The sequence below is a fragment of the Ambystoma mexicanum genome, chromosome 1q (genome assembly GCF_040938575.1).
Source record: "Ambystoma mexicanum isolate Mex_15411 chromosome 1q, UKY_AmexF1_1, whole genome shotgun sequence".
Lineage (NCBI taxonomy): Eukaryota > Metazoa > Chordata > Amphibia > Caudata > Ambystomatidae > Ambystoma > Ambystoma mexicanum.
Genome location: NC_090922.1, coordinates 459,959,390 through 459,977,895, shown reverse-complemented (window position 1 = coordinate 459,977,895; position 18,506 = coordinate 459,959,390). Strand labels below are relative to the sequence as shown.

Sequence of the window (18,506 nt, the reverse complement as noted above, 5' to 3'; positions counted from 1 at the left end):
GGAAGAGGCTGTGCAGCACTTTATTTTCAGGTGCAGGACTTGTGGAGATCGGAGACGAGCACGGCTTGGGACCAATCAACCTTCCTTTTCTACTTTATCATCGAGATGCCTCCCTAAGGAGGTACAGAAGGCCCTGGATAAAATTGCCCGGATAGAAGCCAAAGGATGTGCTGAAATACAAAGCATTATAGTACGCCACTGTAGGAGGATCAAAGAAAGGGTTAAAGGAATTGCACAGAGGAGGTTGGCAGACAAGGCCAAACTTGTACAAAATAAGCTGGTGAAGGTTGCCGCAGTAACAGCGGACCTGCCTACTGAAAGACAGGGAGATAGGGAGGAGGGGTCAGGAGTTTCACTGGCAAGGATGGCAGCAACATGGTATGCAAACGGACAGGGGCAATGGACCGGTGAGGAGCCTTATGAGGGACCCCAATGGCAAGGAAGGCCTGGAAGAGGATGGGGGTACAGGGGACAGAGAGGTGGGTTCAGAGGACAAGGGCCTCGGGGAGGGGGCGGCCAAGGGACATGCTGGAATTGTGGAAGGTGGGTACATTTTTCAAGGGAATGCCATGCCTCACCCATGGGATATTACCAAGGGCCCCAACGATCAGGAAATGAGCAGCAATTCAGGCACCCTCACTCGGGCAGCCTTTATGGACTACCGATGGGTGGTCATGGGCAACACGAGCAATATTATAATACTTTCCAACAAGGGGCACAACCAGTGCAGCAAGGGCTACAAGCACCGCAACAGAGCATGCAACCACGATTAATTGTCAAAACACCATGGGGAATACCCACACACTACTACAGCGAATGGCGCATCTGCGCCGTTACATGGAACAGCAATGGTCGGGAAAATGTTTTCTCTCTCCCGGGTACAAATACCCACCCAGATTAGGAGAGCCCACAGAAAGCACTTGCGTGTACAGTCCTATCGACTACCCTACGTCCAGATGAGGAACCACTGGTGGGGGCAGAGATAGGAAACAAGCAGTTCATCTTTATGGTGGACTCAGGGCCGGAAATATCGTGCCTCATAGAAGGCCGGTTTCTGCTTTCGGGCCAGAATTTAGAAAAGCAGGGATTCTCTGGGGCAATTTTAAAGGTTCCTTACACAAAAGATTTGGATATAACGGTTTGTTTGTTTGTTTGTTCATTTTATTTATATCACGCACCTGACCCGGAGGTAATTGGGCGCTATAGGAAAGTAATGGTTACAGGCATAGAATAGACAGTTATGTAACGGTGGGAGGGAAGGTGATGCAAGCACCCCTGTTATACCATGAAGACTCGCCCATAAATTTGCTAGGGAGGGCTCTCCTCAGTAAACTCAATATGACCATCTCCTTTACAGAACGAGGGATAGTGTGCTCCACTCCAGGGTTATGCCCACTCAGAGCCATGCTAATGATCAGTACCATGACAAATGAAGTAGGAGTGAGGGGGGTGCCCACAAATGTTGACATGTTCATTTATGGAATACAGGTGCTAGCTAGAGTGCTGCCTGAAATAACATGAAAGGAATGGCAAGTACCCTCTGACTTTATTTTTAGCTCAGTTGCAACCCCAGAGATTGTGCCAGGTACTGTTATCTCGCTGGACCTACAGGGGGTGCAAGTATCAGCTAAACGTATTGTGGCAATACGACTGGACAAACACAGATGTGAGTGGAGAACAGTGTTGTGCATAGACACGGACATAGCACTACAGATAAAGAGCTGTTCACTGACAATGCAATGATGGGGAGATAATAATGGAAATGTGTATACCATGCAATATAATGATTCAAAACAGGCAAGTCAATAACCCCCTTACGGCCAGTGTCAGTGCACCACCTTCAATTATTGCTGAGGATATGAAACAGGTGCCATCAAATTTATGGACTACATGCCCATGCGATGTAGGGCTTTTACAGGAAGTCACGCCTATAAAAATAAAACTGAAGCCAGGTGCAGTGCCATCCAGAATAAAACAATATCCCCTGTCCAGGGAAGCAGAGGAGGGCATAAAAGAGACGATACATGCGTTACTCCAACAGGGCATTATCATCGTGTCATCAAATTCAGCTTGCAATACGGCTATCTATCTGATCAAAAAAGCGAAGGGCGGGGCTTGCAGGATGATACAGGACCTACACCCACTTAATGAGGTCATACAGAAGGAGTTCCCTCTGGTCCCAAATCCCATGCCCATCTTATGCAGTGTTCCAAAGGAAGCTACGTGCTTCACTGTAGTGGACTTGAAAAATGCTTTTTTCTCAGTACCACTTGACCTCAGTTCCCAATACCGGACAGCATTTACACTAGGGGGGAAAAGGTATGAGCATTTCAGATTGCCCCAGGGATATTGTGAGAGCCCCAGCATTTCCAATAGAATTTTGCATGAAGACCTCAGCAACATTGATGTAAAGAACACAATAATTCAATACGTAGTTTGCAGTGAAAGTGAAGAGCGATGTAGAGCAGATTCAATAACCCTGTTGAACTTACTAGCCACAAAGGGATACAAAGTAGACAAAGGAAAGATTCAGTATTGCCTAGCAGAAGTATTGTATCTGGGGCAACTAATTTCAAAGGATGGTAAGCGAATAATCCCAGACAGAGCAGCAGCCATACGTGCAACACTGATTCCCGAGACTGTGAAGGATATGCAGAAACTCCTCGGCATATGCAATTACTGCCGCGCATGGATACTCGATTATGCAGCATGCACACGTCCCCTTCTTCAGGCCCTGAAAGAAGCTCAAAAAGAAAGTGTGTCAATTCAACGGACACAAGAAATGATCATAGAATTCTATAAATTAAGCGACATTATCTCAGCAGCACCCGTTCTGGCGACACCAGACTATAATCAGGAGTTTTACTTATTCTCTCACTGTAATGGCAGCCTAAAATGGCAGTGCTTATGCAAAAAACATCACTAGGCCACAAGCCATTGGCCTTTTAAAGCAGCACATTAGATTCTGTGATGCAAGGGCACTTTGTGTATGAATAAGCACTCACAGCAGTAGCCTTCGCAATTGAGAAAAGCGCCACCATAGTAATGGGATGCTCAGCACTCTCTGTTTGCCATACTTGAAAGATCAAGATCCACACTCACCACACAGCGGGCCACAGCATATGAAATAATAATCTCAAGCCCAAACATACACAATGTGAGCTGTAAAACTGTAAACCCAGCCACTTTCATCACAGATCCATGTACAGTGGAAGACATAAAAGCACATGATTGTGCCACCTATGAGGCGGAAGGTGGCGATATTCCAAAGCCAGTGAAAATGCCCTAGAAGAAGGTGAGGTGTACTTCGTGGACGGATCCGCGTTCATTGATCCCGAGACAGGGGAAAAACATGTAGGAGCAACAGTAGTGAGAATGGAAGGAGATGAATATGAGGTAATAAAACAAAAACTTCTCCCTTCCCATTACTCTTCACAAGCAGCACAGTTAATAGCACTGCTTGAAGCATTACACACAGCCAAGGGGTGTGCAGTGACAAAATACTCTGACTCGGCATACGTGACAACCACAGTACACTCCGGGCTGTCACAATGGCGAAGAAGAGGATTCAGAAGGGCATACAGACCCCAGTGCAACACGCGCAGCTGTTGAATGATCTCATCGAAGCATTGGCTGAGCCATCAGTAGTTGCTTTGGAGAAATACCAGGCCCACACCAATAACACTGAAGTCATCTCGCTAGGGAATGCAGCAGCATATGTCACTGCAAAATAAGCAGCACACTTCAACAAACCCAAAGCAGTAGAATGTGTAGTAAAAAAGAACACACAGGGCGATAAAGAAGAAGGGTACAACTCCAGGCCGATTACGCAAATAATTGAGTTACAGAGGCGAGCTCCAACAGAAGAACAGGAAATATGGGTAAAAAGAGGGTGCAAGCAATCGCCCACCGACCTCCTCTGGCGTCAAGAAATGACTGGAAAAGTGGTAATGCCAGTAGAATTATTGCACGTGGCATTCCAGCAGCTTAATTTCCCTGCACATGTTGCTAAACAACACATAGCAGCCGACATCCAGGAGGAATGGTTTGTTCCAAACCTCCAAGAACACCTTGCAAAACTAATAATAGAATGCATCACATGTCAGACATACAGCTCGGGGGAGACCCTTAGAACACTACAGGGAACACTGCCTCACCCCGTTAGACCCTTCCGAGACTTACACATAGATTATGCAGATATGGATGAAAGATGCAATGGAGCAATATACCTTATTGTGGTAGTGTACCCCTTTTCTCGCTGGGTGCAAGCAGGACCTTGGGAACACGCAGACACGAAATGCACGGCAAAGTTTTTGGTGAGGGAGGTATTCCCCAGATGGGGAATTTGTGACGTCATACGTTCAGACAACGGTACTCATTTTGTAAATGACCTTTTTAAAGAAGTGACATCATTGCTAGGTGGAAAACACAAACTATGTTCAATTTACCACCCTCAGGTGAATGGGGTGGTCGAGAAGATCAAGGGTCTCCTTAAAAGCAGACTCTCCAAATTGTGTAACACCCTAAAAAAGAATTGGGCGTATTGCCTGCCCCTAGCACTGTTCCAGCTCAGAACGCAGCCAAGTAAGGATCATCATTTGTCCCCGCACGAGATAGTAATGGGAAGATGCATTCAAACACCACTGTCTCCAGTGAGATGGGCATCAGGTGCTAATATAGCTGCCACAGTGCTGGGGGACGAGTTTAAGGAATACCTAACCCAACTGACAAGGGCAGTAAGGAGTATAGCTAAACAGAGAGCTCCCCCATTCACACGACAAGGAGAAACAAATATGCCAGCAACAGACAGTCCATTGTCGCAGTAAATGCCCGGAGAGAGTGTATACGTGCGCAGTTTTGTGCGGAGATGGAATTCTCCCAGATTTCACAGCCCTTATGAAGTAGTGTATTGCACACCATCTGCTGTGAAGGTTAAGGGCCTGAAATACTGGATACACCTCTCCGACGTACGAAAAGCACACAATAGCACAGCACCCCATGGAGAACAGCCACAAGAGCAGGAAAGTGCAGTGCCATAAGCAAAAGGGTACAGATGAACGACTGAGTAAAGGAGAGTGAAAAGTAGAAAAGTGAATGTAAAATTTCGTAACAGTGTACAGTATTATCAAGTGTATATGGAAGTTGAAAAATGATTGAATAAATCATTAGTAACGTGTCTTTATATTTCTTCTTTTCTCTCTCATATCGCCCCCTCAGGTTCAAATATGGTGGAAAGGAGGGCCCTCACTAACGACACTACAAATCTAGATAGCAATAGGGGAAATGTTAGTGCTACTAGAGATTATAGTTATGATTGTGGGTTGTATTTTGTTGCCGTCATTTTCTCTATAACGTTGTTTTGTTTGGGGATGTACTGGAGTATTACTTTTATCTTGAGTGATATAAAAGAGGGGGTGGGGTAAAACTGATACAAGAGGGACCAAGCCTTATTTGGAACGGGTTTAAAGTAATATGGGCCCACAATGCCTCTACAATTCTTAATCCCACCATTCTGCATAAGAACCGAACTTTCAAAGCCCCGACCTTTACATATGCTGCTATGAATTATGATAATGATGAAGTATCGAAAGATTATAATGTTGATAATCCAATTTTTGATGTATAAGTATCACCATAGGTACATATGCACACAACCAGGGAACCTACCTCAGATGGCGAGCACTTTAAGCCCCTTACCCCAACCCCACAAATATATTCAACCTCACAGTCCTGGCAGAGCAATAGCGAACACAATGATGAAATATGGACAGACATTTTTCCTATACTATATCAAAGGGTGTAAAAGCTATATAATGGTTTAGGGGGCAATAGAAGATGGAAAAGGGGGGCAGAACGCAAACCGTACAATGCGTACCATGGCCTGGGATTAGATGCTGTAGAAAACCACCGCCACCCTGACCAATCTAATAAATGCTATTCAAATATGAGTGCCATGGCTAAACAGGCGACCAACGAAAGCTGTTACGTTTTCTGCTTGATACCCCATGCATCTGGAAAGCCCTTCGTTCTCATACCCCAAGAAATGCCTTTGTTGGATGCCCAGCGTCTTGGTCATCTAGCCCTTTGTAGGATTCGGAGTACCTTCCAGGCACACAATGTAACAGTACAATTGCTGCAGAACGAGAGAACATTTAACAGCAAACCTCAAGGAGTTCTTTGTGTGAAAGAACCATTTTTTATCATCAAAGGGACAATGTTCACAGAAAACAAGTGGCAAGAAGAGACGATAACATGCAAAGCAGAAGCACTGCAAGGACTGTCAGAGGAAACATTCCAATGGGTCGAAAGAACATGCACTCCAACGTGGTCTGAACACATTGCCAAACTTACCTGAGTGACAGCTCTTGAAAAGCCCATCAAAATACAACGAGAAATACATTATGAACTTTGCTTTCACTGAGAAGGGAAGTTGTCCATGGATCAAACAAACACTGCAAGAAAACACTCATCCTCCCAGACATGAAGAGAGGCACAGCAGCCTTAATGGACACTTACTGGGTATGCTGCAAGCAAGCATACCTGCACCTCTCACCGTCATGGAGAGGTACCTGCGCCATGGCCGCACTGCATTCGGCCCTGATGGTGATCCCAGAAAGCCATGGTCAAGGGGAGAGGGTGCCAACCGAAACGTCTTTGGCACCCCAGTCAACAAATGAAGAACCCCCCACATACGACATCCTGTCAGAAGATAAATTGCAGGAAAGAGTGTTCGCAAGAGGCGATCATTAAACTACATCTCTAGCAAGTTTTCAGAACTTTTGGCAGAAATACCTGACCAATATAGGCTGTTCAACACAGAAGAAACATTCTTCACATCACTTGTGCCAAGTATGCAGATGCGAATGAACGCCAAATGGCTGCAGATAGTGAGGTGGGAGCTGATCCAGCTGGCCAATGACTGGAAGAAGGGTTCAACGTGATCAAAGTTGAACTCAGAGCCCTGCGGTTGATGACCAATAAAAACCGGTACGCCCTGGACCTCCTCACAGCAATGGACGGCGGTGTTTGCCGAAAAATCAGGAGTGCATGTTGTACATTCGTACCTTCTGCCGATGCTGACAATGACACCATATCACACGTAATATCTGCAGTCCACAACATTGGTGAAAGGATGACAAAGGAAGGTGGGATACAACAAAGCAATTGGTTTGATGCCATTTTTGACTGGATCCCTTCCTGAGTATGAACAATTAGGAAAATGCTTGTCCCAATTGTAGTTTTTCTGTTGCTTATTCTTTGTTTGTGCCAGGTAGACGTCCGATGTTGTACAAAATCAATGCCTAGTTCCGTGATGATGTCGGTGACAATGGGCAAAATGACAAAGGTGCAGACAATGAAAGATGTGCAAATACAAACTCGGGTAAATAACAATCCCAAATTTCATATGACAGCAGTGTATCGCAACCCAGGGGACTGGGTGGATAGTTTGTATCATACCGCAATCAAAGAACTTCGGGAGATGGAATGGTATAAAGAAATGTGGGTGGATATGGATGGAGATGGGGAAATACATATGACATGCACCCCTGATGAATATGCTAGATGAGGTTGAAGCTTACGAGGTGTTTTTAGAGCTTGGATGCCCATAAAAGGAATCCCTGCTTGGAATGAGGCTGTGTTGGAGGTGGCACACAATAAGAATGCTAGCAATATTAAAAGTAATTTGTTACTTTAGATGTAACAAAGGGGGGAATGTAAGGAAGGAGGGGGTAGATTTACCCCCACCCCGTACATTTCACACGAAAAGGACCACCTGCTATTGCAATAGTGGGGGGACGCTTTCCTTGCCCTTCCCTGGTCCCAGTGGACAAGTCCCTGGCACCTACAGAAGCAGGGCTATGGCAAGATACATTTGGACTCAATTTTATGTACCCCAGACTCCATCTTTGGAGTAGGCCGCATTCTGGTATCTGTGAAACCTTCCTTCCCCTCTGCAGAGCCACACACAGCGAACACTTACAGCCCCCACCTCCTCCCGCGCCTGTGCCACCCAAGCCCCCTTCTCACGGATGCTCTGGCGTAAATTGTTGCAAGCAAACAGAGTATTCTTTTCATCCACCTCTGAGATCACTGCCCTGCGTGCAACCGGGCCGAATAATGTCTTGTGGCCCATCTGTCTCCACAAACCTGCTCACCCCACTGTTGGAAAGTTACTGCCTGTTCAACCCTGTATCCCTCCAGTCTTCTATTGATGCAACAAAAGTGTGACCCTTCCTTTATGACCACCCTAGAGTGCCCCCAATATAACTAATCCCATGTTGTCATATATTCTGCCTTAAACCAACGCATATCAATCTATCCCCTCCCACTCTGAAGTGCCAGAACAGATGACTGTTAAATCTCACCCCCCAGTTAGCCACCTGGAGGGCAAGACGCCCACACCCTTCACCTCTCCAACGATCTGAGGCGGGATAATGTAAACACATGTGTACAATTTATAGGCATCTCTTAATACCAAAGGTATAGTTTATGGGTTATTATTTACTGCATGTCCTGTGATAGCATGTAGATTAGTTAGACAGCACAAGCCGCCTCTCCCAGACCCGAACCGACCTTCACCTCGCAAGGACGAGCTCAGATGACTCACGTGATGCCTACCAGCCCACCAAGCTGCCAACCAATCTTGTGGAGCCTGCCCCTAAAATGCCATACTAGGACCCATTCCCTCATCAATCCAAATGTAACTTGTAGACTGTATGGAAAACATCATCTATGACGCTGTAACCCTTTAAAATGTATTGTATCTGTATTGTTTGCCAGAGCGCTCTCAAGGCAGCAGAGTTCTCTGGATGCTGAATTTTACATAACCCTTTTTGTTGTCTCTCACAACCAATCTCCTGGTCTCATTCTCTACTGGGATGTGTCAGTTATTCTGAGTTTCTAATTCTATTGTGGGGAGTGACCACCTTCACACGCTTAGCCAAGGGAGAATGGGGTTTAAATACCCTTTCTCTCCTGAGAACCCGGCCAGTGGTGTGGCATGGGCATTGTAATTGCAACCTACGACTTCAGCAAATACCACGCATGTGCATGCGTGGAATGCAGGCAGCCGCCCATTCATGGTGAAATCAACATGGTGGAACCCAGGGAAAAGAGGTGACTGCACCTGGTCTCTCCCTGGACTCCACTGTGCATAGGTGCCAGTGTGGATAGATGCGACCGGGCAAGCACAGCAGGTAAGTGGAAATGTCTGTGGGTGTGTGTCGTCTGGATGTGTGTATGCATGCTTGGAGTTCTGTGGGTGCTTGTGGGATTGCATGTATGCATCTATGCAGTCTGAATTGAATGCCGGGTGTTTGCAAAGTTGCGTGTGTGTGTGTGTGACACATGTAAGCAAATATCACAAAGGAAAGTAATAAAGCAGAAAGAAATTGCAGGACACAATATTAACATACACTGCACTCTACAAAGTAAAAATTACAGAGATAAGAAAGTAACAAATTTGGGATTACTATGACTCACAAAGATGTATATGAAAATATATCCATTAAAGCAAGACACAGAAGGGATAGAAACATCTATACACATGTTTTTTTAACAATGTATATACCCACAAGATACAAATAAATAGACAGCAACATAATTATTAAAATCGTTTGTTTAGTATCCAAGTTCATAAAGCAAGACATGACACAATGTGTTATTACAGTCTGTTTTCAATGTCTATGGTGCATGTCTTTTTACAATTGTCATCATTTGCTTTTTTTGGTTAATGTCATGATTTTTTTAATATTTTTGACTGTTTACTTGAATTGCTGTCTGCTTTCCATGTACCTAGCATGAGTCTTTTTTCAGGTACTATAACTTACTTGAGTATTTACTTCAGAGTTGGAGTTTGCCTTTTCAGATAGCCTGCCGACCGTTGGTTTGTAGGTGATGAAATGCTGAGAATAGGTACAATGCAGCTCTTGTATAGGGTTATTTCAATTTTGTGAAATTTGGACTTTATTTGGTTAGAACAGTGTATAGATCATTATGTGTAACAGGGTAGTGGAGATGAGACAGTTTTGTTTGATGCACATTTTTAAGCCCTTTGCGTCACTGAATTTGGATATTTGGTTGGCTCTTTTGGATTTCAGGATATGTGGGCAATCAATGGTAAGATTTTCGAAAGTATAGATATATGTTTTTTTATTTTTAAGTTTGTTGTTACTTTCTGACATAATTTCCATATACATTTTGACAATTATTAGTATTTATTGCTATCTGGCCCTAGATACTAAACAAACTATTTTAAGAAATACATTTTTTTATTTCTTAGGGGTATATATTTTGTTAAAAATACATGTGTATAGATATTTCATACCTTCTAAGTCATGCTTTAATGGGCAGATTTTATTACACATATTTTTGCTTTAGAGTCAGCCCAATTTCATTACTTGTTTATCTCTGTAATTTTTACTTTGTGGGCTGAAGCGTACGTTAATGTTTTGGCACATGAATTCTTTCAGTTGTATTATTTTTCTTTCTTTTCTTCGCTTACATGTTCTAGAAATATGTGCATTATTGTATATTTTACAGATAAATACTATAGAAAAAGCACGTGTTGAGTCATATTACATATCTTTCTACGCTACGACACAACATGGAACTTTGTTGAAGCTGGATTGTTGTGTATTTTGGAATTATAAATTGATATTGGAAATACAAGCTTTATTGTGAAAACATTTTGGTTGATCATTTAAAACATTTTTTACAAACTGCTGTGGTTCGGTGGAAAGACCACCTTAAAGTTTGCAAACCCTCAGTGGGGTGATTCCCCACTAGAATCTTTTCAATATGAAGACAGAGTCACACAAACATCCTGGCATTTGTAGGTGTACATTGAAAGCAGGTGTTTTCCTAAAATTTAAGATTTTTCTATAAATCCACAGTTATCCAGATGTGTGTCTCCAGCCCCCATCCTTGCTCATATGATGGAGCCAGCACATGTGTGTACTCTCTTAATCCTCACATTACATATTTACTGTGCAATTTTACCTCATTGACTTTTATTGGTACTTTAATAACAATATTTGTAACACTTGTAATCCCTACCTATCTGATCTTGAGGGATTTTAGGACCTCTGAGAGGTTCTAGAGCCAATCAGTCATCTTCCTTTTTCCTTTATTGCTTGTCTCTAATTTGCACATTATTGGCAATGGTTAGAGAGACAGAGGGCCTGATTCACAAAGACTGGAAATGGAGCAAACAGGAGATGCTCTGGAGAATTTCTGATCTGCTCCTGCTGCTACCTTACACCTAAGTGCCAAGACCTAAAACTGGAGCAAATCTGAAGATACCTGGGGAGCGATTCTTGAAGATCAGCACAAAGGAGAGAATGGGGGCGAATGCACTTATTTCATTTCTGCTGCTTTCAGAAGCGTGTTGGTCCCTTCTGGAAGGGCTGGTCAGTGGCACAAAGATGCACTATCCTGCCCCCTTGCACAACGCCCTTGACACTGATGTATGGCAGTCTCCTGCATGGTTGCTGGAGCGCATTTCACCCAGATGGACGGTTAGAGGGCCCATATCGGCAAAATTACTGAAAAATAAAGCATTTCCATCCCTGTTTGGGGATGGAAATGCTAGTTTGAGCCGTGGCCTAAACCGTGTCTGCCATATTTCAAATACAAACCATGACAGGATCAAAAGTGACCCTGTCATGATTTGTGCCTCCCCTACGCCTGGGCGCTGCGGGAGGACTCTGCTTTATTGGCTTTACAAGCGCATCCCATTTGTAAATTTATACATGTCCCCTTCTTCGTGTAAATTCGCAAAGGGGGAGTCATCTGAATGAGCGCATCTAAGATACGCTTATATGCCCTTTGAGAATTGGGCTGCTCCTTTTTTGATGCAAGTGAGATGTGCTAGAGAATCTCCTCTCTTGCATTAGAAAAAGATTTGAGTATCTGGACCCTGGAGTATCTCTGAGATGCTCAGGTATAAATGTGATTTATAAAGATTTGCTCATGTGCATCACACAGATGCTCCAGATTTAGACTTTGTTAATGAAGTACAAGACAAAATGAGCCAATTAGAGATACTCACAGGCATCAATGATTTGCTCCAATGCAAATCCTTTTTAAATCTCCCCTTAGGGGCAGATTCTCAAAACAAGTTTTGGGTGCAGGTGATGAGATGTGCTCTCAGTCCTACCTTCTGGTGTGACAAGTCACTTTCGGGACTCGTCACGGGAACCAGACTCACATGAAGATCTTTGGTCCTTGTGTCATGAGTGTAGCCGATGAAGGAAGAGGTAGGTGAAGACCCTACCAGTCACTAATGTGCATGTCTGCCGAGTACAGGACCAGGCACAGGGGAGACCAGAGAGTCGAACAAGTGATCCAGGGAAAAAAGCAGGCAGCCGAAAAAAACCTGGAGATCTACAAATAGTTGTGGAAGGAAGGCGTCTTCAGATAGTAACAGCAGGATTCACGGAAGTAAAGTAGTAATTCTATAAACAATGAAGGTAGTAACTGGAGTAGTAAGCAGTAGAGAAAGGAGAAACAAAAATGAGACAAGGAAGGAGGGACCCATGCAAGAAGGAGGTACAAAGGGGAGTCTTACCCAGTCCAAAATAAATTGAGAGATGGGTTGCAACGCGGAACGCATTCCGGGATCCAGTATGATGAAGGAAAGAAGCAGGAGCGGCCTGCCCACCATCTTGGAAAAACATTAGACTGGTAACAGATGTAACCGGTCTATGGTGGAGGAGTGAAATTACGCCTGCTTCTCCATTGGTGCCATAGCAACCGTTTCTTCACTATGACTTGTGCTTGCAGAACTCATCACTTGCACCTAGAAAGGAGCAGCCATTCCACAAATCTGAATGACAACGCTAAGAGGCTTTTTTGTGTGTTTTAAAGTGCATCTGGATTTCACAAACTGGTTGCGCACTTTAATGCGCAGAAAGCTGGTTCAACCCGAGTAGGAGCAGGTGCAAATCAATGCAGGGTCATCTCTAACGCTGTCATGAACATGTCTTTATTTGTGACAGTTGCAATTTAATCCTCAGCTGTCACACCTGCATTTCCATCCCTCAAACTGGGATAGAAGAGACAGAGCAGTCCACCTTTCAGCTACTGTCCAGCCCCCCACCTCCGTGAAATGCATAGGCCACCTTTTGAAAACAAGGTGACCTGCGCATTTCTAAAAGTAACCCACATGAAATGTGCTTATTCTCTGTGCTCCTTTAATTTGGTCTACTTTTGGGGAATATGCCCAATACAGTTTTACCACCTCCATCCACCCAGACCTACGGTTGTGAGATTGGGAGGGAGTTCACACTGCCTCTGCTTCTCGTCCAATGAATGGATAGTCTATCTAAAGTTCTGGTTCCATTTCCCTAGACATTCTGAGGATTCCTCCATTAATACAATGAAAACTCTTGTAACAGAAATTATTTGTCACACTGCTTTAAGTGTATACATGCTGAATAAACATTGTGATTTGTTTCTTTCACACAGGACAGTATGAGTCTGCACAATGAAACCTACCATATGAAGGGAGATTCACCCATCGAAGAGCAGGAAAACAATGTATTGAACTTGGTGATGTCGCTGTTCTTTTTCATTACCTCACCTGTTGGCATTCTTGGAAACTCTATCTTCCTTTGGACTCTGGGATTCAGGATGAGGAAGACTGTTAACACGGTATTGTTCTCCAGCTTGGTTTTGTCAGGCTTGTCATACTCAATGATCATGCCAATTTTGGGGGTTTATGTTCTACAGGATTTCACCTGGACCTACGGCACAGTGCTATGCAAGTTGGTCAATACGCTTATCTCTCTTTGCATGTACGCTTCAGTGTTTATCTTGACAATTGTTAGCCTAGACCGCTACATCCTGGTTGTCCACCCAGTCTGGGCCCGAAGTTTCAGAACTCCCCAACGGGCATTGGTCATCACTGTTGCAGTCTGGATTTCAGCCTTTATGTTGAGTGCTCCGTATCTCGCTTTTCGAGTGGTCAGGCCTGGAGAAAAAAACAAAAGCACCTGCTCCAATAATTATATGTTTTCTGATGACTGGGATGATCAAGAGATACAAAGTGGAAGAAGAAAAATCCATCTCTGTTTCTTCCTAATTAGGCTCCTTCTTGGGTTTCTCATACCTTTCCTGATTATCACCGCCTGCTATGGCAACACAGCCTTCAAGGTAAAAATTAGAAGGCTGTCAAGGTCAAGTAAATTCATCAAGGTCATAGTGGTCTCTGTCCTGTCATTCTTTGTCTGCTGGCTGCCCTACCACATATTTTATGCTTTATCTATGTACAGAGAATATTACCCAGAGTTATTGATACAAGTAGTTATGTCCATGGCCATCGTTTGTTCCTGTGCCAATGTCTGCTTCACCCCCATTTTTTATTTGTTCATTGGTGAAAATTTCAAAGCAATTTTCAAAAAGTCTCTGCTCTCCCTGATTGAATCCACCTTTGGTGAAGAATGTGACTTAACTGTTTGACAACCTGATTGGATAATACATAAAATAATCTAATATATTTTGCACATAAAGGCTGATGAGTATGCGTCAATTTGCACTGTTATAAATGATTTTGATATCATCTATCGAAAAAGAAAGAAAGCATGTACTGCCAAGATTTAAACATATATAAAGACATTTTTACATTAACATTGCTTAAACGGCCTATGTAGATTGCCTTTTGTCTTTTTGTAACTGTTTCTCTTGGCGTGATGTAAGATAGCGAGATAGCAAGAGAACGAAAGAGTCCATGACGCTTTTTTGTTTGTTTGTTTGTTTGTGTGTGTAACAGAAAGAAGATGTTTTATGTCAAGCACAGGCCTCCTTTCAGACAGCTATATGAAGGAATAAATAGCCACTATCAGGTATATTGAGGACATCAATTACAGGACCATCTATACATGATGTTCTTTTGTTAAGAATTATATTTTAGTCAGTTTTCAACAATGCAAATGTCTTTCAACTATTAGTACCCAGCGCGGGTTTCTCATTCCCTTACAAACTAACCGTTTGGTTAGTTTGCAAGCCTTACCTGATGGTAAGCCCGCTTATGCATTTGCGCGACCCTTGCGCCCTTTTTTGTTTTTTTTCAGGCCACCATGGAAAGGGAGAAGGGACTATATTCCATGGCGGCCATTTCGCTTTACTTTTTTTTGCGATGTACTTATAAGGCCGCTATGGAAGGGGAGAAGGGACTACAGATAGTCCCTTCTCCCCTTCCATGGCAGCTATTTTCTTTGTTTACTATGGTGGCCATATAAGAGAAAACAGACTATGTTTTCTGTTGGCTGTGGCCATTTTTGTAACTTTTATTTTCTGTCTGCGAAACGCAATGCATCTCGCATCCGGAAAAAAAAAAACACCATTACCCGTTAAGACCAGGGTACTAATGGCAATAAGCCTCTCGACTACGGGCCATTACTGCATAAAGTAATGCCCCTAGGGCATTCATGTAACAGATTTTTGAGAACTATTCATTTTAATGCATTCTATATTTTACTTATTTCATGATTCTTGGATTATGTATTCCAAAATGTCTGTTATGTTTATATCGATATTTTGAATTTTGAGAAATGTACTCTGTTTTGAAATTGACTGAAAATAATTATATAACCTTTTCCATTGTGTGCTATCTTTATTGGAAACTGTTTCAAATTTCTTTTTCCAATGTTATCTGTTGTTTCTACAAAAAAGAACATCTTGGGTATTGCGTTATGAGCGTGGTATTCTTTACACGAATGAGTTTGGTGTAACATTGATTGATTCTTTAAAAAGGTCATAGCTGATAACCTAATACCACCACTAGTAATCATTCAAGAGCTTGGAATTGTTTTAACTTGCTTAAAAAAATGTTGTGCAGTCTAAAATTTCTATTTGTACAAGGAATATACCTGCCACAATTCATCTGGCAGGCAGCATATGTAGGCATCGACTAGAATTACATCAATATTTAATGAGTTTCATTGCAGATTTTTCACTTTTTGATAATTCCGGTTACAAAAACATAGGCACATCATCGGCACAGAATTTGATTTCTCAGAGAGGAGGGAGCAAATCCCCTGAACAAAATAAACCTGTTTTATTCAAATCACAATAGCTCAACCTGTCTAGTGTGGGCAGGCAAGTTTGGTAATATTAGCCTTAACCTGGAGAAATATGAAGTGGATAGGATTACTGTTGTGCTTTTTTGTCTGTGAAATATTGTTTTCTTTGTGCAATCTTTGCAAGTCAATAGCAACATAATAAAAACTAAAGAAAGAAATCATTGACAAAGTCATCTGTCTGGGGGTATGAAGAGCGGATTCAGGAGTGAGTTGAGTCAGAAGAGTAAAGCTTGAGAATGTGCTGCCAGTCAGTTTGAGCCAGAAATAAGGAGCCAGCAGATTGTTCTCAGGATGGAAGAGCCATGGGTCAGTGGACGCCAAAGTCTGTAGACATCGAAGAATTAATTTATGAGTGGCAGGTGGTTTGAGGCAGGAATCAGCAGAGTCAGGGGTTCAGTGTCATTATAGTCATGAAAGTGGACTCAGCAGAGTGGATTCATGCACCATTACAATCGGAAGCGAGAGCATTCTAGAATGAGCACGCATGTGGAATAATGCATCATTGCACTCAGAAATGAGTAGAGTCTGCAGTTTGGAATCCATGGCCAAGTACTTTCCTTCACAAGAAGACCCCGTCCTGCACTACTATCCTGCTAATGCAGTTAAAGTGATCAATATGACCTAAAAGGTTGTCTGTATCTCAATGGTAAATGGCAATATGAAGACACAGTAGTTTTATTGGATGGTGCAAATCAATTAAAAAAAAATAAATGTTTGCGTTTAAAAATACATTAAACATATCAGGGTGCAAAAACCTTTGGCAGCTTTGAACCTTTGCTTGGCAAAAAGGAGAAAAGAGATTGCCTTGAGGAATCACTCCAATGATTATTTGCCCACCTTTAGGTGGTCTTTGCACAGAACGACATCCGTTTTTAATAATGTTTTTTTTAAAGATCAACCAAAATGTTTTCATAAAAAAGCTTACATTATCAACTAATATTTCCAAAATACACATCAAAACTGCTTCATCAAAGCTTCATGGTGTGTTGTAGAGTCGGAATAAGCACTAGTCTCTCATGCTCTGCTCAGTCTATTGTTTCCCCTACCTCTATTAATCCCCACGTGGTTTTCCAGATTCAGCCATGTACAGAGGTTCAGATCTGTAAAATAGTGGCTGGCATGAAAATGAAAGTGAGCAGTCCCCCACAATACAATTCAAAACTCCCCAATGAAAGTCAACAATGAACACACCCCAGGAGGGAATGAGACCAAGACCAAGTGCGGGTGAAGTTAAAGGTAAAGTTTATCTAAAATAAATTAGGGCAAGCAGAGGACTCTGCAAACTCTGAGAGCGCTCTGCCCAACATTACATTGACATTCCATTAAAAAGGGTTACAGCATCATTAGTGACGAAATTGTATAAGGTGCAAAAGTTACATTTCATTGGAGTAGCCGCAGATCCAGTATAGCTTCATAGGTGCCGCCTCCCGATGATTGGGTAGTTGCTTGGCGGGAAGGCGGACATCACGTGCATCAGCCGGGCTGGTCAGGGCGAGGTGAAGGTTATGTGGCTCCGGATAAGGTTATTGATACTAACTCTCTAATCTAAACACCACTTCAAAGTACACAATAAAAGACACCCATCAAAAATAACCATTGACATCATGAAAGTTGTGGGGAGAGTCATATATTTCACTTGTTGTATATACATATATTTATCTTACATCACTGACCAGAAAAAAGTTTTGGGGGTCATCTGTGTCAGGGTGAATGGGGGTGAACACTACCTCTGGGCCCAGTGGAAAGATGAGAGGATACATTTGTTGCATTAAGGCATCAGTGAAAAATGGGCCTTTGGCAGCAGGACTATTATGGGTCTGGAAAAAAGGTGGGGGCCTGTGCACTCGCTGTGCGCGGCACTGCTGAAGATGGAGAGAAGGCCCTGTGACTCTGCAAGTGTGGTCTATTTCGATTAATGGAGTTATAAGTCAACCATTGGAATGAGGTTCGAACATGTTTTCTGTGACTTCATTTATAACAGGCAAACAGGAGCTTCTGATTATATCATGGGCTATATTGTCATATATACACTGGTCACCTTGCTATAGGATTGCTCTATGTACATGGGCTGTGCCTTTTACAACACACACATGAGTCTCCTAGCATCTTAACACATTTTGCAAGTGTACACGGTACTAAAAAACAATTAACCTACATCACAGAACAAGAGCGCGTGGGTTCTAGATATCTTATTCATTACAATTTGTTTGGTGTATTATTTATCGATCGTTATGTTACATCTCATAGGGACAGTTTTATCATACATTATCACAGGAGAGAATTTAAGTTCACAGATGAGATTAGTATTGTGGGTGAAACAGGGTGGCACACAATCGCGGGGCATACATCTGCCACATCAAAAAGGTGGGAGGTTAGGGGTTATGTGGGTCGTATGTGTTATGGGCAGGGTCTGCGAGTGTG

General features: G+C 42.9%; 1 protein-coding gene across 1 annotated transcript in view; it reads left to right on the top strand.

Annotated features, from left to right (window-relative positions):
* LOC138521473 (probable G-protein coupled receptor 33) overlaps positions 1–15,166 on the top strand; it is a 220,761-nt gene extending 205,595 nt beyond the window's left edge. The window contains exon 2 of the mRNA XM_069634353.1: positions 13,471–15,166. Within this exon, the coding sequence (XP_069490454.1) occupies positions 13,471–14,463 (993 nt within the window). The 3' untranslated portion in view covers positions 14,464–15,166. The remainder of the gene's footprint in view (positions 1–13,470) is intronic.
* Positions 15,167–18,506: the final 3,340 nt, after the last annotated feature.